At 39.6% G+C, this 26,735-nt stretch overlaps 1 protein-coding gene across 1 annotated transcript in view; it reads left to right on the top strand.

Annotated features, from left to right (window-relative positions):
- ccser1 (coiled-coil serine-rich protein 1) overlaps positions 1-26,735 on the top strand; it is a 126,697-nt gene that overhangs the window by 37,493 nt on the left and 62,469 nt on the right. The window contains exons 7-9 of the mRNA XM_026188367.2: positions 6,479-6,653; positions 13,771-13,848; positions 25,829-25,906. Coding sequence (XP_026044152.1) covers positions 6,479-6,653; positions 13,771-13,848; positions 25,829-25,906 — 331 coding nt within the window. The remainder of the gene's footprint in view (positions 1-6,478; positions 6,654-13,770; positions 13,849-25,828; positions 25,907-26,735) is intronic.

Below are 26,735 nucleotides of genomic sequence, written 5' to 3' on the forward strand. Positions count from 1 at the left end.
GCTGCTCAAGATGATGTACTTGAATCCCACGTGATTTATTTGACCGGGAGTCATTATTCGTCACTTGACACACAAACCGAACACCGTGTAAACACAGACATCTAAATCTTCATATACATGCTTCTCAGGTCTCTCCTCGCCTGTGTGCGTGTATTGTTTGCTGCATGTGTGGATGTGGATAACGTGTGTGTGTGTGTGTGTGTGCAGGTATGTACAAGATGCTGGTAGTCAACAACCCAGTCATAAAACCCCGTGTGAGTGCTAAAATAATGAAAGTCATAAAAACGCAGATAATTGGCTTTTTTCGGGTCGGTGAAATGGATCACTTCTAACGCTGCTGTTGAGAAATGGCTTCTTAGAGCAGAGGGGAATGTCAGAAGGATGGAGAGGAGTAAGTGAGAGGGAGGAGAAAAAAACAAAGGAGAAAGAGAGGAGGTGAGCGAGGGGGGAGGATATGGATTATAAAGGAATGAAAGTGAGGAGAGAAAGTAGGAGAAATGACTTAACAGAAGGCACAAAGAAAACAAGAGCATAATGCAAAGGAGGGGGGGGCAGTTTTCATACTCTACCAGTGTTTTCCTTTTCTGTTTAATTACTCCGAAAAGACAGTAGAGGGAAAATCTCTTTGGAAACATTTAATTGTGCTTTAATCCATATATTTGTTTGTAATCATCTTCCCATTTACATGCCCTATTTGACGATGCAGTGCCATTGTCTACCACTAGCTGGTGTAATACTACATCTTTATCAATTCAAATTAGAACTTGGTCCACTTGGGTAATCTTCTAATTGACTGCTATCACACGGTCCCATTCTCTGCACTCACATACATATAAGCTGTTCAGAGGGGCAGTGTGTGTTTGCGCGTGTGTGCCTGTGTGTGTGTGTGTGTGTGTGTGTGTGTGTGTGTGAAAGAGAGAGAGAGAGTTATAAAAAAGGGAAATAGAGTGAGAGTGTCGGGCTATCAGCTCATGACAGTGAAAAGACAGATGACCCTGAGTAGAGGAACGGCCTCCCTGCCTGTGTAACATCTATCATCACTGAACAGACTTGTCTTCAACTGTGCCCTGCGCTTGCTCGTGAGCGTGTCTGTGTGTGTGTGTGCGCGTGCAGTAATTACCTGCAGGTGAGACTCATGCTTAGCTGGAAATGACTTTGTCTGGCCTGTAACTGCAGTTTAACTGCAGCAAAAGTATGCATTCTGACATGCTTATTCATCTGCGTTCCCACATACAGTGCCGTACAAAAGTCTTGAGCTTCCACTTATTTCGTCATATTTTGCTAGGAAAATGGGAAATAGGTGCAAAGACTTAATGGAAGCTGTGCAAAAACACATAGGCATACAGTTTGTAAGGCAAAAACTACTTCTACTTTTCAAGTGGTGTTCAGGAATCGTTCTCCAGGCTTCTTGGATACAACTTTTGTTTTTTCAATAGGAAGAGGGCCATGTGACACATCAAACTTATTGGTAATGTCACAAGAAAAACAATGGTGTGCTTGGTTTCAACGTAACTTTATTCTTTCATGAGTTATTTACAAGTTTCTGACCACTTATAAAATGTGTTCAATGTGCTTACCCATTGTGTTGGATTGTCAATGCAACCCTCTTCTCCCACTCTTCACACACTGATAGCAACACCGCAGGAGAAATGCCAGCACAGGCATCCAGTATCTGTAGTTTCAGGTGCTGCACATCTCGTATCTTCACACCATAGACAATTGCCTTCAGATGATCCCAAAGATAAAAGTCTAAGGGGGTCAGACCGGGAGACCTTGGGCGCCATTCAAGTGGCCCACGACGACCAATCCACTTTCCAGGAAACTGTTCATCTAGGAATGCTCGGACCTGGCACCCATAATGTGGTGGTGCACCATCTTGCTGGAAAAACTCAGGGAACGTGCAGCTTCAGTGCACAAAGAGGGAAACACATCATCATGTAGCAATTTCAAATATTCAGTGGCCTTGAGGTTTCCATTGCTGAAGAATGGACCCACTATCGTTGTACCCCATATACCACACCAAACCATCACTTTTATTGTTCCAACAGTCTTGGAGGGATCCATCCAATGTGGGTTAGTGTCAGACCAATAGCGGTGGTTTTGTTTGTTAACTTCACCATTCACATAAAAGTTTGCCTCATCACTGAACAAAATCTTCTGCGTGAACTGAGGGTCCTGTTCCAATTTTTGTTTTGCCCATTCTGCAAATTCTGTGCGCCGATCTGGGTCATCCTCGTTGAGATGCTGCAGTAGCTGGAGTTTGTAAGGGTGCCATTTGTGAGTAGCTAATATCCGCCGAAGGGATGTTCGACTAATGCCACTCTCCAGTGACATGCGGCGAGTGCTACGCTGTGGGCTCTTGCTGAATGAAGCTAGGACAGCCACTGATGTTTCTTCATTAGTGACAGTTTTCTTGCATCCACATTTTGGCAAATCCAACACTGAACCAGTTTTACGAAACTTAGCAAGCAGTTTGCTAACTGTAGCATGGGAGATGGGTGGTCTCGTAGGGTGTCTTGCATTGAAATCTGCTGCAATGACCCGGTTACTGCGTTCACCAGATATCAACACAATTTCGATCCGCTCGTCACGTGTTAACCTCTTCGACATGTCAATGGCTGTGAACAAAGAGAAACTTGTAAATAACTCATGAAAGAATAAAGTTATGTTGAAACCAAACACACCATTGTTTTTCTTGTGACATTACCAATAAGTTTGATGTGTCACATGGCCCTCTTCCTATGGAAAAAACAAAAGTTGTATCCAAGATGGCCGACTTCTAAATGGCCACCATGGTCACCACCCATCTTGAGGAGTTTGCCCCCTCACATATACTAATGTGCCACAAACAGGACTTTAATATCACCAACCATTCCCATGTTATTACGGTGTATCCATATAAATTGCCCACCCTGTACATCAAACATTGCATTTACAAAGCTTTTTGGAGATAAAATGTTTGTATAACTCCTGATGTCTACTAATTATATCAAAAACTTTCCTAAAGTATATATATTAATGTTTTTGGACCTGTCAGCATTACAAAGAGTGTAGACATGCACTGAAAGATATGCACATTTTTTTAAAAAGTGTTTAAAAAGTGTCCACAATGAAACGTGTTTACAGCCCTCAGCTGCTCAGTTCAAGCAGCAACTTCTAGTCCCCTGAAAGAGTAAAACTGTGCATACCTGCACCTGATGTGTGATTGTTGTTATGGGTGATTCAAGTGTTCTTTGAACCCTACTCCTACTCATTTTCCTGTCACTCTGTTTGAGCTATACCAAAAGAAAAATCCAAACCTGAAACCCTGGTGAAAGCTAGAGAAAGGGCAAGATTGTCAGGCATGGAGTAAGGCGCAGATGCAGAGAACCATAAAGAAAACGTCCTTGTGAAGACACCCCCCCCCCCCCCCCCCCTCAAAAATGTTGTTTTGGAACCGCACTGTGCCATTTGACACATCAGAGACACATCAGAGACTGCACGATTGATCATTTGTTGTTTATTTACCCCCTGTTCATCCTACCTGAATAGCAGAGTGGAGCCAGAAATAAATGGAGAAAGTTCACTCTTTTCAGAGATGCCAGGCAGGAACAAAAAGCTGCAAATAATTCAGTTTAAGAAAGAGGGGGGAAAAAAATCTCATCTGACTAGTTGACAGACAGCGCTCACCTGTCCTCAAAAGACAGCAGGCCTCCTCGACATTTGTATGAGGTACTCAGCAGTATCCCCAGGGGGACACCTAGGCTTTGATACTGCATCAGTTTAGTGTAGTGGTTGTCAGAGGAATACGTGAAAAAGATGAAGAGGCAAGGGCAGAGCTGTAGAGATGGAAGACGCAGACTCAGGTGAGGGGTATGGCGGGGGTGGGAAAGGGAAGGGCAGGGGAACAAAAGAGAAGTAACAGAGGTGGGAGCCTGGAGAGAGTGACGAAGGTTTGAAGAATAGAAAAAGCACGACAATGTGGGGTTAGACAGATATAGAGGAGGGGGAAGAAAGGCAAAAGAGGGGTGGGATGTTGAACAGTCAGAGAAGAAAGTACGAGGGTGCGATTCAGCCTGACCTTTTCACCGAGCTGTGTTCAGAATGGCTTATGTTGTTCGATATTTTTGTGATGTTTTTTATTTTAGAAAGAAAAGAGAATTAAAAAAAAGTAGATTTTTCTGGCTGACTTAATGCTCATGGCTGCTCTTTATTTGGTGATTTTCTTTTAGAACCTCCCTCTAAATCTGTGAAAGTGAACATGGGCTCTTGATGATTAAGAGCTTCTTGTTTCTGCTACCATGTCTGCCTTTCCACTGTCTTCCATCCCTCTTCTTTTCTTGTTATGCAGACTGTGAACTCTGAGGTTGTCTGTGTGGTTTTCAGACAAGAGGGTGGTATTTCTCGGCTCACCTTTTGAAAATGTCATAAAGAAGGTGAGATACACAATCCCCCTTTATGCACTTCTGTCAAAATATCACAACCTGGCGGAGAAATGTTAATGCAGGAATTTACTTTATTGAAACAAGTTTGATTATTCTAGTTGCTTTCCGGTGTTATTTCTCTGTGTGAAATACGTCAACTCTAGTTTAATAGTTGAAATAGTTTAAGTCTATTTTGCAAACAATCTAGCTCTGTGTAGTCGTGTTAATAGGAACTTTTAAGAGCGAAGACTTGGCGAAATGTCCAAGTCAGAGTCAGCGCCACATTTTTATTGATCAGAGACGTTTGTGACTGTTTGCCAGTGGATTGATGATGGCTTGCATTTTAAAAGGCAAAGAAGTGCATAAACAGAACAAAAGGTTTATCCACGGATCATGTTTATCTACGGATCATGTAACCCTTTAGGTTACAAAGTTATGCCCATGAATGCAGTTAGTGTTCCAGTGTGTTTTGTGGTTAATTGCTTGTGTAATTGCTGTTGTCTGAAAAGTAAATTGTTAACCTCAGGTAAGTGCTAATCCCAAAATGAGAATGCCGGGGAATTAAAATGTCTGTTTAGAAAATATATCTTTTTTTCTACCACTCAATAAAAAAGTATTTGAATTACAAACCACATCAGTAGCCCCACAGACATTCAATTACCGTCATGTTTGTGCAGAGCTATCATAAAGTAAACTGATGTGCTTTGTTTTCCTGATGCTTTTCACACACGGCCACAAAATAGAATAAAAACGTCTTGATCTTTGTTCGGAGACTGTTTTCATGTCTGGTGGACTATAGAGAAGTCTGACATCTCGAGCAGGGAAATGTGGCAAACTGGCAAAAGGAGTAAAGCAGACTCCAAGCAATTAATGACTATGTTAATATAAGAGCCCGAGGTGCATGGATTGAGCTTTAGGAAGGCAAAGAAAGATGCTCCAAGCAGGTCTGGCTCTTTGTAAGAATCCCTTCCAAATATCTGTCTCCTTTTTTCCTAAATGCTGTGACTTTCAGGTGAGACAAGGAATAGAGGCCACGCACCGGAGACCAAAGACATGCTGGTACAAAGACCTGTTTACTGTTTAATGGAGTGTGTTCCCAAATGGGACAGATAATTACAAGAAGGCTTTGGTTGAACTCCCCCCTGTTGTTTGTGTGTGTTTGAATCCAATCCTGTGCCATCACAACATTGCCTCTTTCGGAGGCTAATAGTTAATAGTCCAGCCTTAAACTGGGACTTTTAACAGCATCTACCTACGGTCAGCTCTGCTGCACGTAACATTCAAACTTTCTTGTGGACGTCCACAAATCTCTTGGTAGTGAAGTGTCCCCCTGACTTCATTATACAGGATGATAAGGTGGACCTTTTGTTTTGTGTGGTAGTTTGTTATCGCCTCACGTTGTTGATTTAAAACCTTCTCTAAAAAGAATTATTGTAGAAATGACTTGTCATTAAAATCGAGTCCTCGGTGGATCCTGTGGGGTAGCTGCTGTGTATTGTGACAGTCGGTTCTGACTGTCACTTTTTTTTTGGTTTAATTTTCCTTCTCTTGTTTTTTTCTGTCTTTCTCATTTTCTTTTCATTCTGTGTTTTTTAAAGCCAACTATTTTTTGCAGCAATGGACTATTTTTTTTATTCAATGACTCTGAAATAATAAAGATCAAAGATTCAAAATGTTCACATTGGGTTTCAATCAGACTAAAATACTGTGAATAACAGCTTTATGCTATGCAGCAAGGTTGTGTAGAAGGAGTAGTTTACTACGTTGCATCTAATTGCTACAAATTATTGTTTTGCATTCTGCCAAGTTATTGTTCGGACTATGTTTGTGCACTTTAGTTTGTTACACATGGTATCACACAGATTTCAAGGAATTACTGGGGTATTGAGAAGCAGCTGGCATCTTCACTTTACTGTGTAATGGGTCAGCTATATAATCGCTAACCAGCGAAGGCAATGATGAGATTCCACAAGTGGAGAACAGTGGGGAAGACGTGTTTATGATCAAGTTTTCATGCTGACTCATAGACAAAAAAATGTACTATTCTCTTTTTGTTCATCCCTCCTCTCCTCTAGGGAACCCTGCCGTCCAACCAGCCTGCTGCCTGCTGAGTGGAGCGCCGGGTTGGGCACGGGGAAGGAAGATGACCCTTTACCTCTGGGACTGGAAACCCTTCCACTAAGACTCATGCAGCAGGAGTGCACTGCTGTCAAAACCCTGCTTCTAAGGCTGAGACGGACACTGCAGGAGGTGAGATAATGCACATGGCTAACAGTCAGCAGCACACAAGCTCTTCTCGACAAGGACATACAAACAAATGAAGGAAGATTAGCTTTACATTTAGTGAGTCTGGCATATTTGGCTTCTACAGAGCACATAAGGTAGACCACACCGACAGCCCTTATCAAGTTTGAAACGCATCAAATTGTTTTAAACCAGTGAGGATAAGGGTCTAGCAAACAATAAAAAGCAATTTCATCTGGAACCACTGTGCACCACGCTGCTCTTACAAATTTTTCACCCCCTATTTTAATCAGGCTCTATTTCAGTTCCATGAAATCTGGTCAAAGTGGTTGCTTTCCCGTCTCTAAAAGGTCCATTTAATCACTTTGTTTTGTTAATTTAATCAGATTCTACATTTAGAGGGGGAAACTGGGAGACTTTAAGTATCTGCCAGTTTATGCTTTACATGTACACAAACACACACATATTATCCCTCCTGTTTCAGGCTATAAATCTCCTCTTTAAATGTTTTAGCCTGGTTAAAGCTAACGTTTCACCCCAGGCTATGTGTGTGTCTCAGTGTGAATGTTTGGAACCAACTTAAATTACATCCAAACCATTCTGGACATGATTAGCTGAAACAGTCACTTAGTAAAGCACTGACACGTTGGAATACCTTTACAAGGTCTAACAATATAAACCAGGAAGCCACATTATCTGCCATCCTCTGCACTTACATATCCTCTTTAGATGCGAGACTCCACACGTTTTTGAGGGGTCTCGGGTAATTACAAGATGCAGATGCAAATTTTTGTTTTACATTTTAGTCCAAATCAGGATCCAGAAAGATCATAACACTTTGCTTGAAAATGACAGATGCCTAAATGATTGTTTTCTGAAGTTTTGCGAGCACAGTGTCAGTAGGAGTCATTTGGAAGGGGATGTTGATGGTGTTTAATATATACGGTGAATGTTTTGTTTTAGAGTGAAAGTGCTAATATTTTCACTAATACCCTTTGGCAGTGTATAATACATGGCAACATACCAATAAGGGATGTTAGCAATAGCATAAGCTTAGAAAGAACATCCATTAGCTTTGATTGTCTGATGCTTTGGTTTTTTTTTTTTAAATCTACATGGGTGACTGACCCCAACCATATATGGAAGTATTATACAGACCCATACTCAAAATACAAATACACAAAAAGATAAAAGGGTGACCAGACCTTCCCTAAAACCACACCATTAGTATCTCTAAACTAAGATCAAAGCCTGCTGTGAATTACAGTCCACAGAGGCATATATATAGCTTTCTCCTGATTTCTTTCCTGCTTATATCTCTGTTTTTCTCCCAGGACCTCTGTGAGAGAGACATGAGACATGTAAATGAAATAATAATTTGTAGAGAGAGAGGTAAACTAAAGTGGTGGTGGAAAAAAACTAAAGGAGTGCAACAGAGAGAGAGGGTACACAGCAGCAGAACATGAATATGAAAGAGGCGTTTCTTTGCCCTCTTTGCTTGCTCTGTTGTGTCATTAACTTGCAAATTTTGTTACCTTCCAAAAGCAGACATAAACCATTCTGCAACAAGGGGAGGGTGACTCGACATGTCTGTTTTCTTTGCATTTCATTTGCTTGACCTTCTGGTATTGAGCCCCGGTCTTTGGCTTTGTTTAACTTAACTTATAGCCTCTTGCGTTCACCTTTGCCGTTGTACACTTGTGTCTGCTTTTGCAAGCTTTTGCCAATCAATAGCAGGTGCCAACACTTTTCACTGTCAAACACTTTTGTCCACTTCAAACGTCCTATCACTGGGCCGAAGCTCAGCCAAGTAGACAGGGTCATAACTCTGCAGTATGTGGAACCTTGCATGTGAAACTTTGGGATTAGAATTCCTGCTGTCAGTCCTCTGTGTGTGCAAAGGTGCACGGACTGTAATTTGTTCACTTTTTACTTTATTTATTGGAAATTCTACTTCAAATCAAATCATTATTACATACTGTATTACATGCATTACGTGCATCAAGGTCACATAGAGATTCTTTTATCTAATGTCTAATCTAACCTACATCTGGTGATTGAGAAGACCTCCCCGTTGCTGTGTCACCCTATCAGAGGTTATGAAATCAAAAGACACTTTATGGTGGTGATTGTCCACAGGCTACTGTTACGCCCCAGTCTAGGGGTACAGGAACGCAACATAAGTTTGAAAAGACTGCCCCGCCCTGGTCCCCAAAACCATACACAGAGGGAAACCAATTCCTTAGTGAATCGTGTTTTATTATCTACACTGCAAAAATGAAGCTCCAGGGTGAACAAAGGCCAAAATAACAAACAAAACAAGCTAAGTCAGGAGGAGGTGCTATCTAAAACCCTATGTGAAATCAAACATCAAACAAAAGACAAGCGCTACACCTAACTCCCTAACTGAAATAAACAGGAGAAAACAGTGCAAGGAAAAACAATACGGCAGCTCACCCCTTCTGTTGCAGTGCTATTTACAATGTGCTATGTACAATGAAAGCTAATATACACACTATATACAAAACTCAGAGAAGCCGCACAAATCACAAGCACAAAAGTCTCAAGTTTTGGAGGCCAGGGTCAGGTCTGCTGCTGCTGTCAGTGGCTGCCCCGGGACAACTGCTGGTGAGGGATTTGAAGAAGATCACATGGCCAGGGGACCAATCAGCAGCCGTCAGCTCATCCACTCCGGGACCTGCAAAGACTTAAAGGAACAGACAACAACAGCCACCAAAACAGATTATGGACAGGGCCATAACATACCCAAAGATTTTGTCTTTCACCTAATTATGCTTATTGACTTGCAAGCTTTCAGTGCAGACCTGTGAATTCTCCCCTCTGAAGTAACACACTAGTTAATCAATTTAGGGGACTTTTGAGGCTCAATAAGAACCCTAAATTGAGCTTAAGTCACCAATGAATTGAAATATAGCTAATCAAAATTCACTTACTTCACTTATGTTAAAAAATTAGTCCCAAATTTTGAGCATTTCATCAGTCTGGGTTGAAAATTATAATTTTTATTTTTCAACTATCCATAGGTTTGTGATTGTTGAAAAGGACTTTGGTCATTATTTTCAGCTGCTTTGAGGTACTGAAGCTCAGATGTGTTGTTCCGCACTCATGTTAGAGTGATACTATCATGGGTTTACATCTCTACAGTGTCTTCTTTGAATTGCAAATAAATGGAAAGTTATGGAAATTCACTTATAATGTATTTCAAACCGAAAACCTCAAGTCCCCAAAACCATAGCCTGAAATTCTGGAAAATCTTTACAGTTACTTAACGTTGACCATATAATTCAGATTACTGTGTTTTTGACTTCTGTCTAATTTCCATTGTTTTTTCAAGTGCCCCAAAAACATGCAAAACCACTCGATTTAGGTGCTTTCAGAGATTACTTGAGTTGAAATTCTCTGCAGAACTAAACTTATAGACTTATGAACTAAACTTTAATGATTTGAAAGAAAGAGAACTCGCCACGTCTTAACTTTATGTCAAAGTTATGGCAGGTGGAAACAAAACACAGAATTCCCTGTGGTTCAGCTCCCAAGGCTCTAGAGACATCAAACAGATTTCACTTGGGTTCCCAGGAGACTGGAGACACTATTGCATATCTTCTTCCCTGCCATGCGCGAGTTTTTGCAAGAATAATTTTTCCCCCCAAAAAAGAAGGCTCATCAGTAGGCCTCAGTGGTCCACTGCAGAAACCTTACTGAAGAACCTAGTTGATACATCGCAACAATTCATGGAAGATGGAGGGTGAGATTAACAGAGCAGACTCTCAAAGCCCCAGAGACCGACATATTTAGATATCAACTCCCAAACAGTAAGATCTTTGGAGAGCTTATCAAAAAGCCCAACATTGAAAGTACATTAAAAGATTTGAATGTGAGAGCATCACGTCTCAGAAAAAATAGATTTGCATAATTGAAAGTTTACATTGACACCTAACATTGACCTTTTAATCCAGAATCCAGCCTTGATTTTTGCGACAGCCTATCTGTGAGCGATCTACACCTTTGAATTCAGGAGCTTGTAAAAGTTATCAAGACACGACTGGGCTGCACACAGCTGTTGTGAGCTTATTTGATGTAAATTGATGCAGTTTCCCATTCTTTATAAACATATAGACTATAATATCTGTAGAACAGGATTAACAACTGTTTTAAAAGAATTTTCTTTTCATCAGTTAGTTAAGAGGAACGTATTTTCCAGTGGGGTTGGATAAAAATTTCTTATGGCACCAAAAATTCAAAAAATTGAGGAAAAACAATTTATATAGCTTCCGATTTCAAATTGAAATGATACAAACGATACTAATAAAAATCAAAATACTAGCACAAGCAGTAAGATTTGATGTCAAAAATAATAACAAAGGATTGTCCTATACAAATAAAAGATGCTTATCATTATGCAGACACAAACAATTTGAACCATGAACACTCCTTTCAGATATATATTTTTTTAACAGTGTTTTCTGTCGGCTGCATGGATGAACATTTGTAAAATGCCACTGTCTGTGTCCAGAAATGTTTCCTATGGTGATCTCCATTTGTCAGTGTCAGCGATGGATTCTAGGAAGACCGTGACTGACTTTTTGTTACGGCTTACACTCAGACTGCTTCCTCCACCACGTTGTTAGAATGCGGATATAACAGAATGACATTGAAAATGGTGTTTCTTGCAGTTCCGATTGTGCCATCCAAATCTGTTAAAACAGTTTTTGGAAAGAACAGTGTCATTCAGAATCATCAGCATTTCCAAAAGTTCTGATGAACTTCTACAAATAAATTTGTGTTGGATTGTACAGATAGGTGTGGAACACAGCAAAGCGGAGTAATTCAATGTCCTCGCTTAATCGCATGAGAGTATTTTAAAGCAATTTCTATAAAAAAGACGAATGTCTGTCAGAGAGCGAGGTGGTATGAATGCCCTGTGAGTTATTTGAAGGTTTTCATTTCTTGATTTAACTCATGTGTGGATGTGATTAAAGGTGCGCATCAAACTACAAAACCTGCTTTCCTTTCTTAGGCCATTCATCATCTGTAGACATTTAGTTTCAGTGTAGTGCCAGTCATTAAATCCATGGCTCCCCGGCAGCCAATTCCTAAATCTAAGAGCCTTTTTACTGAGCCACGTCTAATTGTGGGGACAGTTGTGTGTTAAGGCCTGTGGGACAGGGGTGACCTTAAAGAGGATGGGTATGTGTTAGAAGGAGACAGAGTGAGAGTGTGTATGTGTGTTTAGGGGGGTGTCACTGAGTACACGCCTGTCTGTCTACATAGGAAAAGGCATTGATCACCAATGACACATTGAGGGCCTGACGCCACAGCACACCTATAACTCTGATAGGGAGGCATGCTTCTTTAAAAGGTCAGCCAAACCAATAAAGCATCAAGTTTATGCTGTGCAAAGATTTGGGCTCAAGTGTTTCTCAGAACCTCCTTCAAAACCAATGAGACAGCTGGAATCTTGTGAGTTTCGCAAGATCACAATCGCAAGGAAATTGATCTTGTCAGGCTTCAAGCTAAGTGTCTGATCCTGAGTTGATCAGACCAAGTCAGCATCTTAGGAGGAAACATTGGCAGCTGTGCCGAGAGACTTGCAGACTACAAGTAACCATAACTTTAATCTAACCTTACTCTAAGATTATCATTAAATGAATTTAACCGCAATCCCAACCTAACCTTGTAACAGTGAAGTGGGCATGTCATGTTTTGTAGTGGCTGTGCTGTGCATCTGCAGGCAGACCAACTTGGCTTTTTAAGTGTGATTGTTTAGGAGATTAGTGTAACCGCTTCTATAGCATGTGTGTTGTCAAAAGTGGAGATTATCTTAATTAAGAGAAGAGCAAAGAATGCAAGCCAAGTGCTTTCTATCTTTCAAAGATCTTTAGAGAGCAGGATGTTGTGTTTCCTCTTTGATGCTCTCTTACTTCCTCATATGATTCAGTAATGTGATCTAAAATGTCATGATAGGGAGACACTCACCAAATCACCTGCCAAGTATGGTTTTTTTTTTTTTTAAGTATTTGCCCTTTTTAAAATGAAAGCCACGGACAACATCATCTCAGAATGTTTGTGAAAGAAACCATCTGTCAAATTAGGTTATTTAAAAGCTGAAAGTAGGCTAACACTATGCACATATGATTAAACTTCAGCCTAAAAATCCAATTTTTATAGACTTCTTACTGTATCTGGTCATTTCGCCTAAATCTCCTAAAGGGCAAAATATGGCAAGGAATAGACTTCACTGAATATTCAAGTGGAGATAATGTTTTATTTTTTTGGATGATACTTATTTTTACCTTTCCTCTTTCCTTCTCTTGTTATATCATGTATCTTGTCATATCTTCCATCTGTGTACTGTCATGTCCCTACCATGCAAAAGTACACCAATAGCAGCAGTCCTAGCTTGAGACACGATTTTCCTCTCTGCTTTCCCATATGACCCATCAGGAGCCCTCAGCAGTGATCTATATACCCGCATATGCTCTTCTTAAGGGACGGTGTTTCTGTGCACCTGTGTGCAGATTGTACGTGATTGCACATGCTCCTTTTGTCACATGAAAACAGGCTGTGTGTTTGTGTGTACGCGTGTGCATTTTGGATCCCCTTCTGGCTGCCTCTGCTCTCTGCCCACTAGATAACTGTGCTGAGAAGCAGTGCCAAAAAGCGTCAAATCACAACTGTCATCAGAAAAAAAGAGCTTTTGTAAGAAATCAGGTGAAAATAATGCAGCTGGCAACATGAAATTGTTCTGATACAGACATGTTACCTACATTTACATTTTTGATGTCATTCAAATATAGATGAATCAGATTTTCTGTAAAAAAAAAAAAAAAAAAAGGAAAGTCGAGGATGAAAATGAGCACCTGTCTTCAGAACTAATGTTTTTTTTATACCTTCGTCTGTTTTCACACTGAATGTTTAGCGAGGCTTTTGTAATACTGCCTAACTGTGAATATATTTAGCAGAAAAAGAAGAGTAAAAACAAAATTCCTTAATGTTGTAATGTTGTCATTTTAAGCATCTGACTGGTTTATCTTCAGCACAGTACAGCACGCAGACCTCATCGTGATGTTCTGGTTATAGCCGTGTTTTTGTCTTTTTGCAGAGCACAGAGACAAGTCCTGCCAGCAGCCTTCAGTCTCTACCCATCAGCCCTTGCAGTGAAAAATCTCTTCCGTTTAAGGTAACACGGAGCAGTCTGTTTTATACTAAATTTAGCTATTTGTTCAGTGAGAACGGCTGTATTACAAGCATCAAATTTACAGATGCATTAAAAGTGTGAGGCAATGAAAAATATTAATAAAAATGTCCTCCCAGCTTTATATCTTACAAAAACAGAGCTTATGCTTTCACTTAATACATGCACAGTAAAGTTGTAGTGCTCACTTGTTATTCTTTTTCCATAGCCAACCCTTCACTTCAATTAGCCAGCTAGTTTAATTAAAAGAACACAGCAGGCTCGGTGTGATCAAAAATATAAAACTGAATCTTCCTTTGATCCATGTGTCTCGTTCAGTTTTACCCATATCAGAACAATTAACACTTTTTTTTCACATCAGCTTCTAATGAATCACGAAAAGATCAAATAGGAAGAAAGAGAGCAGAGCAGCAAGGAAGGCAGAGTGAAGGAGAGAGAGAGAAAGAGTTGGAAAAAGGATGATTAAAAGCAGGAGAGTTGCAGATATAGAATGGGAGAGGGGCAACGTGTTTTGATTGTCTTGACAGGCTCCAGATGCCCTCTGTCAACCTTGTCCTTCTCAGCCGTGCGATCTGGATGAGATTTATTAATCTCTGTAGGGAGCATGTGCATCATTGCTCAAGTGCATGCTTGTGTGTGAGCGGGATTTAAGTTTGCCATGGGAGGTCTTTTGTCGAGCTTTCCCCCTGGATTTAGTTGGGTCACATCAGAGGTCTTGTTAGCCTGTTGGAGGAGGGAGGCGTAGTAGAGCCATCAGCTCTGTGGTTCTCATCTTTGATGTGTGTGTGTGTTTTTTTTTTAACTGCAACATAATGAAGTTCCCTTTACATACATGAATGTACACACTGGTAAAGGTCTTTTAAAATACAGTCTAGTGATACTTACCCACAAAATACTGACACACTGCCAACAAATACTGCGTTTGGTTGTCACTAAGGGCACCTGTATGTGTGCACCACTTAATCTTAGGGCTGTATATAGACTTTGTGTTTGTATAGTTGTCACAGCGTGTTAGTGTTTCACAAAGAGTGGATGTTTGTGTGAGTGTATGCCCTCTTTATTGACCTACATGCTGTATCAGTGGCAGCTGGACGATAAGGAAAAATTAAAAATGTAGGATGGGACACTGCATGCTGACAGCAGCTCTGGCTGAAAAGTACAGATGGACAGACAGGGAACATGGACCCATTGAAAAGAAGGGATCAAATGGGGTAGAAAAGAGTAGGAAATGGTTTCAGTAAACTATCCAAAACAGACTTGGAGACAGGCAATTGACTATAATCAAAAGATTATTTGACTGGACAGGGGAAACCTGAAATTTCTTTTTGGGGGTAATTTTATCTGATGTGACAGTGGATGTTGAGGAGGCAGAGAAGAATGTCACAAATGTCACTGGATTGAATTGAACCGTGGACATTTGGATTATGTGACATGTACTTTAACCATCTGGCTTAGGCTTTCAATCCTAAAAGCTGTAATTTCCCGTCTGTGGAAAAAGGTTGGAGTGCTACTATGTACAGATCAATCAGAGTACTGTAGATTTGTGTTAGAATGTCTACGTTTGATTTTATCTCGACTTTGGAAGTGTGTATCGTGCCTCAGTTAAAAACAGAACATTTCCAGTTAATCCCAGTTTTTCATCAAGAGGAATGGATATTTACACTTTTTTGGACCATTCTCTGCAAAACCAAGAGATGGTTGTGTGGGAAGATCCCATTGGATCGGTAATAGACCAACAACTATAGCACATTCAAAGCCCCTTAAATCACCTTTCTTCCCCATTGTGATGCTTGGTTTGAAGTCCAGCATCTCTACATCCCTAAATGCACTAAGTTGCTGGCAGGTGATCGGCTGATTAGATAAGTGCGTTTATGAGCAGTTGAACAGGTGTACTTAATGAAGTGGCCACGAGCATGTGTGTATAGATTGGGAGAGAGCCAAAGAGAGAGATGAAACACTCATTCAGCAGATCTTCTGTGCTTGTCATCAGATGAGGAGAGTTTTCTTAAAGGAGGAAAGGGTCACGATCGATAGAGATAAAAACAAATCAGGGAGAAAGCAGCAAGAATTGCAGGAAATGAGTTTAACTTGAAGATGGGACAGAGGTAGATGATTGAGAGAAGTGTATATATAGGAGAGAGGTAGGTGGTAAAGGCCGAGCTTTTCACAGAGCTAGATGAATTGAAAACAACATAAATACAGAGAGGGTATATCGCCTGAGTAGAAGCTTCATATGAGGAAAAAATTTCAATGTTGAGAAAAGGACATTGTATTTCTTACTTTGGGACAGACTGAAGAAAAGAGATGAGGGAGAAAAGCTGCTGGGAAAAGTGTGGGAGCTATAGCTGAAGTGTAGCCATTCAAGAGCAAAGCATTCGGTTTGATGACATTAACTTGATAAGGAAAAGGGGAGGAAATAAACACCGGAGTGCAAGAGGTGGAGGCGAGACCAAGCGATGAATGAGAGATAGAGAAGAAGCCGGTGTTTGAGAAATACTGCGTGAAGATGGAAGAAGAACAAGAGGGAGGGCTGAGAAGAAGAGAATTTGCCCTGGCACTCTAGAAAACGACTCGGCATGTGTAAAAATAATCTACGGTATCCACCTGAGAGGCTGCAGTGTCACAGTGCGACCTAGTTTAATTTAGACCCAATGCATATGACATGATTTTTACCAGATTTTGTCCCAGTTAAAGTATTCTACTGTATCTTAGAAGAAAGTAGCAGAAAAAAGAAATCACGCTAGAGTTGCCGCTAGAGGTGTACTCCACCAGTGTGTTCATTAAAGAAAAAAATGTCAAGGGCAGCAAGTTTTGCACCTGATGAAATGTTGTTTTGTGTACACTCACCTTTGCTTCAGCAGCACGGTGAACTTCTTTTTATAGTGGAACACTTATCATCATGTCAGAGGCAGCGTAATTAGAAATTAATAATGCATAATTCTGATGACTGTGAATTTATAATTACCGACTTTTCCCCACAGTGATGCCCTAATCACTGCGAGAGGGTTAAAAGGATGCATGCTTTGAGGAAAGCACGGAGATATGCGGCTATGTGCGTTATACACACCTTTCTGACACAGACAACACGCAGCTATATCGAGATGCACAAAATGTCATTTCTTTAAGCCGCAGCACAGAACAGACTGCCACTCTCATCTCCCCGTTTCATCCTTTGTCTCATTTTTGAATCTCTCTTTCCAGATAACCTTTTATCTCTGTTACACTACGTGAGAAACTTCGCGTTTAGTAATTGTTGTGAGGCTCAGGCATCAAATTCCACTTTTTTTTCTTCTTCAAATTTTGCTCCTCTGCATCAGTGGTCCTGTGATATGAGTTCTCGGGTTAAAATCAAAACCGTTATTAGTGAAATTGTAACTCGCCTTTTTACATCTCAAATTATTCATTACGTTTTAGCTGTCAGAAAAAAAATACAAATTAGACCATTCTACTGTGTGCTATGATAAAGCCTGAAAAGTTTGCCACCCTGCCCCTGGGCTACCTTAGAACTAGACAGCTGTGTTTCTGATTCCACGACACCTGCTGATAGGAGGAAACCATGGCTCATTATTTGTGATTTGCTAATAGGGTCAGAGATCGAGAAGTGATATTTTAGAGACAGCTTTAAACCTCGGAAGTACAGATACTGTATATATTATATTATTTCTATCACCACAGCACTCAACTTTTGGACTGCACAGGAAAACATTTTAATGATTTGAAAATTTCCCTACAAGCCAAATGTTTTCTTTCAGCTTTAATGGATGTGGAGTTCTTACTTTACACAGATATGAACTCACTGGATGCTTTATTAGCCAAACCTTGCTAGTACAGCGTTGGACCCCCTTTTGTCCTCAAAACTGACTTAATGATTTGTGGCACTGATTCAACAAGGTGCTCGAAACATTGCACAGAGATTCTGGTGCATATTGACACAATAGCATCAAACAGTTGCTTCATCCATGATGTGAATCTCCCCTTCTGGTACTCTGTTGGACTGACATCACAGTCATGTTCAAGACACCAGTTTGAGATGATCTGAGCTTTGAGACATGCTTAGCTATCGGGCTGGAATAAGCCATCGATACTGGGGAACAGTGTGATTGTAAAGGGGAGGATATGATCAGCAACAGTTCTCAGGTAGACTGGGACATTTAAACAGTCCTTGCTTGGTACTAAGAGGCCTAAAGTGTGCCAAGACAGTATCCCCTACACCATTACACCACCACAAGCCTGAACTGTTGATACAGGCAAGATGGATCCATCCTTTTCCATGTTGTTTTCTGCCAAATTCTGAGCCTACCATCTGAAAGTTGAAATAGAACTTGAGACTCATCAGACCAGGCAACATATTTCAAATCCTCTGTGGGCAGTTTTTGTGAGTCCGTGTAAATTAAAGCCTCAGTTTTCTATTCTTAGCTGACAGGAGGGACACATGGTGTAGTCTTCTACTGCTGTAGCCCATCTGCTACAAGACTCAACATGATGTGCGTTTAGAGATGCTTTTCATACCTTGGTTTTAACAAGTCGTTAGTTTAGTCGCCTCCCTATTAGTGTGAAGCAGTTTGGCCAGTCTTCCTGCCGTATGGCATCAAAATGGCTTTTTACCCCAGAGAAAAGCTTCTTGCTGGATGGTCTTTTTTGGGCTATTCTCTGTAAACCCTAGAGATGATCGTGTGGGAAAATTCTCAGTGGAACAACCGTTTCTGAATTACTTAGACGAGTCCATGCAAAATTCAAAGTTAAATCACCTTTCTTCTCTATTCTGATTCGTTCAGCTTGGTCTGAATATCAGGAGGTTGTCTTGATCATGTCCCAAAGCCTAAGTGCATTAAGTTTCTACCACGTGTTTGGCTTGTTAAAGACAGCATGAACAAGCAGTCGATCCGGTGTAGTAAGTATATTTACAACCCCTGAACCATGTACCGGTACTGGTCCATGAGTCGTTTGGTGCCGGGCTGCGAGAGTTGAGGCTCGCGTGTGAAATTTATGGGTTTCAGTGTTTTTAGGGTTTTTTAGTGTTTTTATCTATTAAAATTTTTTTTTTTATAACTCTGATTCCCTGGGTCTTTTTTGGTACTGGTACTGGTTTTATTTTGATGTATTCATCCACAACACCTTAAAGGCCGGTCCGTGAAAATATTGTCGGACATAAACCGGTCCATGGCGCAAAAAAGGTTGGAGACTCCTGTTTTAGATGTCTACTAAGCACATTTCTTGTCTTTTTTCAGACTTGGATTTAGTTAACTTTTTTTATGTTGCTATTTGTTGTGAAGCACTTTGTGATCCTTGTCTTGAAAGGTGCTATATAAATAAAATTTGACTTTACTTTACAGATATATCCATTGTGTATGGGCGTGTCCAGAGCCACTTAAATCAATTTTAAAAGCTACTGACATTATGGTGACCTGCTATTGACAGTTAATTTAATTTGAAAAGACAGCTGACCGAGGTCAGAGTAACCTGTTATCCTTTCTTGATAAGACTTGATAATGTGATGCAGATCACACATTTTGAATCACCTCTTCTCTGTTTTAAACTTAACCTCCTAGGACCTGGCCTCCACATATGTGGACATCACATTTGGGGTTATTTAGACCAAAATACTCAATTTTGCTCTACAAGGAACTGTCCACTCATGAGGACATTATGCTGCTACTGTTCTATCAAAATTTTAAATGAATATCCTCATATGTGGCTCTCATTTTTCTCAGAAACAAAAATTAGGCCAAAAAAAAAAAATCTGGTAATTCTTTGTTTTCACATTCATCAGGTCCCAATGTGCCCAAATATAAAAGGGAAATTAAAAATGCATGCCGTGGAGGAGTTCGGGTGTTAGGAGGTTAAACGGAAAAGTTCACAACAAAATCAAATCTACATATTTTTCATCTAATCTGTAGGGCTGTTGATATAAGCTTTTTCTCTTGCCCTTTTCAATGTGCATAAATAAGCTATTAATATAGTTACCAAGGCAGACATAAAGTAGATAAACAGAGACAGCCAGCAGATAGAAATGAAGATGGATTCAGATACAGGGTGAATATTAAATACGTGAGGCAAGCAACTTTATGCTGGATCAGTTTGCACATTTGTCTTTGTGATATCATTTTTTTTTTTTTTTTTTGGTGACGAAATGAAAAGTGAGGTTGGACAAACTGTACTGGACTCTCCAAGAAGCCATATGTGAGATGCCTGAATTATATTTGGTCTTGGTACACTGTGCCATATCACTTTTATAGACCGTTCATTTGTGTTGAGGAGTCCACATTGTGCTGCATGTCTTTGTCGCTTTTTTCTGGGGGGGCTTCCACACAGCGTAGCTAAGTACACAGTTTTTATGCAAATGATTTACCAACAGAAAGCATTTGATATGTGGACATAAATCATGGAGTCTTAAGCTGGCATTCAGTGTACTTAATTTTGTAATTTTTCAGCTGTGACCATATCAGACTCTCAAAACGTGATCAGAACTTCCACAGATGTACTTTTTAGTAAGAAACAAGGAGTCATTTGCGTAATTAAGATTTATTTTAAAAACTTGCATGGATGTAATATGTATAAAGGAAAGAATTTTTCCTTTTTCATCCTGTTTAACCTTCAGGTTTAAAATGATAAAACCGAATGTTCAGTCCATCTCTCACGAGAAATCGCGTGTATCTCAGAGACTACATCTCGGCTTTTCAGTGATAGATTCACAATTTAGTTCATGTCTTTCTTTGTGATGACACATTAGGCTTTCTCCGTGCGTTACCTGCATCAAGAAGTCGGTTTGTGACTGAGACTCCATTTAAAGAATCCATTTAAAGCTAAAGGGTGGCTGAGCATTTGAAACAGCTGCCGAGAATACGGGAAGTGCCTCCCTGCGGGTTTAAGATTTATGGACGCTTCTGAAACGTTTAAGTCAAATCAGATTAGCTGTTATTGTTTTGTGTTTTGTTTTTGTCTGTACTAAAAGCAAAGTTTAATAAATTAGGGTTTCTGAGTCCCTTCCCAACATGTGTATGCTGCAGTGCTGCTAAAAGTAAAATTGTCCGGGAGACCCTCTAACTGTGGTGCGATTGTAAGACTCCAGGTGTGGTCAATTATTATTATTACATTTTACATTTTAGCTAGTTTAATTCTCCAACACTCATAGTTAAAGTGCAAGGTTAGGGTTAAATGCTGGATAAATTGGTATAAAGATAACACGGAGAAGGCATTTTGTCATGTTGTTCTTGCTTACACCCATTTCATCAATATCAAGAAAAATCCAATTTGTTAAAGAAATTGAAGAAAATTGGATGTTGACTAATTGACAAACAACCAGCACATTTTCTCAATGATGTTTCCCAAAAAAAAAAAGAAGAAAAAAGTTGAATCATTTCTCGTAACAAGAGGAATAAAATTCATCCCCATACCCTCTTCAAATGACTGCTGATTACATGCATAGAGAGCCTCAAACGCTTTACAAAATCACATCTCTTTGCAAAAGTGGATGCACTCCAATGATTTTGATCAGATTTAGCCCCACTGAGGCTGTTCTGTTCACATTAGAAATAAATTTGTATGCCCCACTTTTCTGCCATGGGTTCTCCATTCTATTCTGCCTTGAAAAATTGGTTTGAATGCCACCTGATGGGTGACTGAATGCACTTTATGGCGCTTCTTTCAGCGAGCAGAATAAAATTTCTCATTTTAGCTTTAAATGTGTTCATCACATTGAGATCTTATTTGTATGTGCACTGCCCTGGCATTGCTTGGCTCTGCATGTCCAGGGGCCGTGGATAAAAATTGCATTGCATTGTAATTCCTCAGGGATTAATGCAATATTTCTGTTCAAGTAAAGCTGAGGTCTGCCTTCCAGTAGAAGTACAGAGAAGAATTGTGACAACTGTATAACTGTTCAAAAATGACCAAACCAAACTATAAAGGTAGTAGATACAAATTGGATGATTTGATCAACCAAACATATGGCCTGTATGAACTATGCCATGCCATCACCTTCACCACACCAAGACATAAAATGAAAATAGATTTTTTATTTTGTTTTACTATAAAGAAGTTTAAAAGGGGAATAAAGAAACAGGAAGATAATATTGCATAAACATATTTCACATGTTCAGCCAATAGCCATCCACTTATGTCCACGAATTATTGTAGACTAAATCAATTTATTGCTGCATTTATAAGTGCAATATACACTTACCAGACATTTTATTAGGTACATTTTGCCAGTACTGGGTTGGACCCCTTTTGTCTTAAGAAATGCATTCATTCTAGTGGCTTATAATCAACAATGTGATGAAAACATTCTTCAGAGATCTTGGTTCAGTAAAGTGTCCCTGGATTTAATCATAAGCCTGTTCTCATCAATAACTCCTTTCTTCTGTTTATACTCGCAAGGTGTTTTTTGTCCTGTAAAGAAACCCATTAGGTCAATAAAGCATTGGATTTAGTCTCAACACTGACGTCACCACGACGATAGCATCGCACAGTTGCTGCAGATTTGTCTGCTGCACATCTGCGATGCAAATTTCCTGTTCCACTTCATCCCTTGGATTGTATATTGAATTCAGATCTGGTGACTGTGCTGGCCATTTGAGTACGGACATGACACATTAAATACATTTGAATATCAAACCATCTTTTCAGACTGTCATGTCTGTTGTTACACTCATTCATGGCCTGAACTGAAAAGGCAGATCTTCTTAGAGGAACTCTCCACGCGCGTTTGACTTTAATGCTCTGGTCACCTCTTTGCGAGCAGAGCATTCTACGGCTCTTTTCAGCGGTTAAGATGCAATATCGTGAGAGTTTTGAAACAGATTATATTAAGCTGCTGTATTTCTTTATCACTCGCTTTATCTTTCTCTAACATACCCTCTCGCATGTCTTTCTTCAGTTTATACTCCTAAGGTGTTTTCTGGGTCGTAAACAAACCGACGAAGTCAATAAAGTGTCCCTGGATTTAGTCATTAGCCTGTTCTCAGCATTTCATATAACTACTCTTATACATGCACTTTTAAAAGCTGCAGATAAGCCACATAGAAATGCACACACAAGACAATGAGGGATACCAACTGTGCCGTTGTAGCCAGACAGCTCATTTAGTGCAGCCTTCAGTCCTGTTCGGGTGAGATTAATTTTAGAGGCTGACTAATGTAGTAATTGTCACAGCATGTTAGTGATTTTTCAGTCCCATCCAAATCTCATGTTAGTAATTTGTGTGTGTGTGTATGTGTGTTCTTTAGTAGGAAAATAATATCCTTATTATCTATAAATACTGTTATCTCCCCTGCAAAGGCAGGGAAACAGAGTGCATTCTGATTTAACACCACTGGGTTTTGTTTTTGTTAATTGTTTTTCTATTTCCTGGTGGAAAATGTATTCTTTTATAGGTTTTATTACCGTGGAAGCACTTAGTGAAGCTTTTAGTTATGTCCTCCTTGACCATTATCGTGTGCCAAGGTAAGGGCCCCTGCATACACTTCAACATCAATTAGACTTGCAAAATAAAGAAGCCGTTAAAAAATAAAAACCACCTTAAAAACTTTGCAGACAGTGTGAAACCTTCTCACCGCCTCTGTAACTGTAAGCTTAGATCAAACAACATCTGATTTCCCCCCACTTTGCTTAATTGCCAAAATTGGTGGGACTCAACCTCTCATGATTGGCCAAGTTTTTATAATTGAAGAAGCAAGAATGCTGTGAAATTTCTTTTTGTTTTGTTTTGTTCACCACAATTTCTGGCACTTTTCAATGGGAAACACCTCAAGGGAACACCGTGAATGGTTACCTGAAAAGATTAACAGCATTTGGTACGATCCTTTTGTTTAAAGATTTATCACATTTCAATAGTTTTAGTTTTTTTTCCCTTTTACTATTATTTTCCTTTTATATTTTCTTTAATTTTGTTTTAGCAGCCTAGTCTTCTCCCTCCTTATGCCCTCACGTACATCCACTGACACATACATCACCCATCTACATACAACACCTCGCGTACATCATAATATCCTTAACTTTATTCACTGTGCAATAGCACAAATTGTGCTTAGTCTGGCACTTCTACCATTGCTAGTTCAGTTTTGTGTTATAGCCAATCAGAAAAACAGACTGGCTAAGATAACATGCCAGTTTTTTCTTTTCTGCACTACTGCAAGAATATTATCTGGATGTCGAAACAAAACATTACATAGTAAACTTTATATTAACATTAAATTATTTCCCTTTTTAAAGATATGGTGTTGAAAATTCCTTTATATTACCCTGAACCAGAAATTATTGCCAGAAAACCATAAACCATGAAGCCAAAACAATCAGATATTATACATACTTTAAAAAAACTTTATAGACGACACTGATACAGCACACTCATTCATTTATTTTTAAAATGTCTGTCAGCCAAAAATCAATCCATCCATCCATCTAGCTTCCCCTTGATTAAGTCACAATTGTCTCAAAGGGTCAACCAAAGCTACTGAATGAATAAGTGTCAACATGTACAATACAAAACTTTGTACTCTACAGTGATCAGGCAGATTACAACCTCCTCATGGTTTACACGTAAAGGGTGAGAAAGTTGAATCTTTACAGTTTCACAATCCCTTTTCTCACACAGACTCAGACTTACAGAAATAATTTTTTCTAGCCCTCGATCCCCGGGGGTGTTCTGTACTGATTCACCGTACAGGTTCCATATTTACTTCTCTGAATTTTGAAGTGACTTGAAGAAAATTGTCAGGCTCGATGGGTCTTTTTTGCATCACAGAGGTCATTTAAAGGACGACGATGTAGCTATATGGTTCCCTGTGGTCTCCCTCTGACTCTGCGTGTCCTTTAGCTAGATGGCTCCCTGTGGTTTCAGACCATCATGCTCAGCCTCGGGGCCTCTCTGTCCTCTCCTCTATCAATGTCCCCCTTTTCTCACATTTCCCCCTCATTTTCCTCCTGTTATCTTGCCCCTCGTTTCCTCTTCTGCTTTTATGTCCTTGAAGAGGTAATGACAATCTGCCTGTCATTTTGCACTCTCTATCTTATTGCTCGTTTCCTCCCACTTCCTTATCCCCTTTCTCTTGTTCCCTCTCTCTTCACATTGCGTCGCTCTTTGTCCACATTTTAACTAACTGACTGTTGCAGACTTAACTTGAATATTTTTAGCGAAGACTGTTGTGCCTTATATCTTATTTCTGACTTCCCCATGAGCCATCCTCTCAAAGCTCTCTGTTGACTGCAGGCAGGGTCTGAAGATGACTAGGCATTTGAAAACACTGACAGTGAAAAGGAGGCGCCACGCTTACATTTTTGCTTTAAAAAAAAAAGATTCCACGTCAACTAATTTTACGTGACAAAAATTGTTTTTATTTATTTATTTTTTTTACTTTTGCACTGGATAAATGAGACTAACACTGTTAAATGAGGACAGCGGCACAATTCTAACATAAATATCAACCAGATTTTAATGTAAGACATGTTCGCAACCACTTAGAATTTCTTTTTTTTTGCCCTTAAGCATTTTGTAAATTGTTTTTAAAGGTGCCATAAGAATAAAGTTGTTTTCATTAGTTTAATTATTTTCTATGTCTTCTGGAGCTTCTCTTCATCTTCCCTGCAAAAAAAAAAAAACATCCCCTGACAACACAAGGTCAAATAAAAACTGCTGTGTGCTCTGGGGCGCTGCCACAGGACACAACGAGTTTATCGCTGTGATGTAGAGAGAAGAGGAGATCACAGTCGTGCAGAACGCACCGCATGACAACTTTATTACACAAACACAGGGCTCAGCAAGAATCGCAACACTCAACAGACTCATAAGTACATGTGAAAGACCTGCAGATACACACACAGAAACTCTCAGAGAATCACATACAAAGACAAACGCACAGAAGCATCCCTGTAATGTACTTTTGGCTGCATGCATTGCTTTGGTGGCTTTATGGTCCCTTAGATAAAACTGTAATGTTAAACATGGTTTGTTGTTTCTTGTGTTCAGGATCCCAGCAGAGAGGAAGCCTTGCTGCAACAACTGAGAGAGAAAGATGAGCTGATTATGAAACTCCAGAGCGAACTGGTAAGATCTTAGTTCTAAAAGTAATTCAAATCATTATGTAGACTTTTGATGATAATGATGCCCGAGTTCCTTCTTTTGCAATGTGGCATGTTTTTTTTTTCCCTTTCTTTTTTGCACAAGAAAAAAGTAAAATAAAATGACAGTAAGTGACAGCTTCTGATGAATCCCTTAGTAAATATAAATGAATCCAGTGAGGTGAAATATTTATTTTTCCCTTCCAAAAAATACTCTGTCTTTGTAGGTGATAAGAGAAGCAACTCAAAGTTTGAGACATGGAAGGTTTGCTCATATATTGTGTTTTATCTCTATCACAGTGTCTTTTTCTTCATCTTTGTCTTTTGGAACTTTGATATGAATAATTAAAACAGCTTGAGTGTGTTTGAATTATTTGTTTTAAGGATATAAATTAAAGACAAATTTTCTTTGAAGCACATTTTAAGGGTTCAGACTTTTAAAAGAAATGTTAACTAAAAAAAACAACAAACCAAAACACATGGATTTCAAAGGACTAGAAAGTGTAACTTTTGTTAAAATCGCTTTGTCAGTTTATCATCTTCTTAAGATCTTCTAGAAAAGATTGACCATAAAAGAGAGAGTACATTATGTGAGAATGGTTTTATAGTTGGCTTGAAGTCACAGCATCAACAGCAGAAAGCCTGTCTTCGTTAATGTAAACTGCTCGTTCACGCCAGCTTAATGTAATGACAAAAAATTATTGGGACTCCCGCCAAACGAGAGGTATAAGATGCGAAGCAACGACTTTTCCATTTTAAATGTGCTCACCATTTATTTGAAATATAGAGATGTAAATGCAAAATGTATCGTCTTG

The sequence above is a fragment of the Astatotilapia calliptera genome, chromosome 12 (assembly GCF_964374335.1).
Source record: "Astatotilapia calliptera chromosome 12, fAstCal68.1, whole genome shotgun sequence".
NCBI classification, from domain to species: domain Eukaryota; kingdom Metazoa; phylum Chordata; class Actinopteri; order Cichliformes; family Cichlidae; genus Astatotilapia; species Astatotilapia calliptera.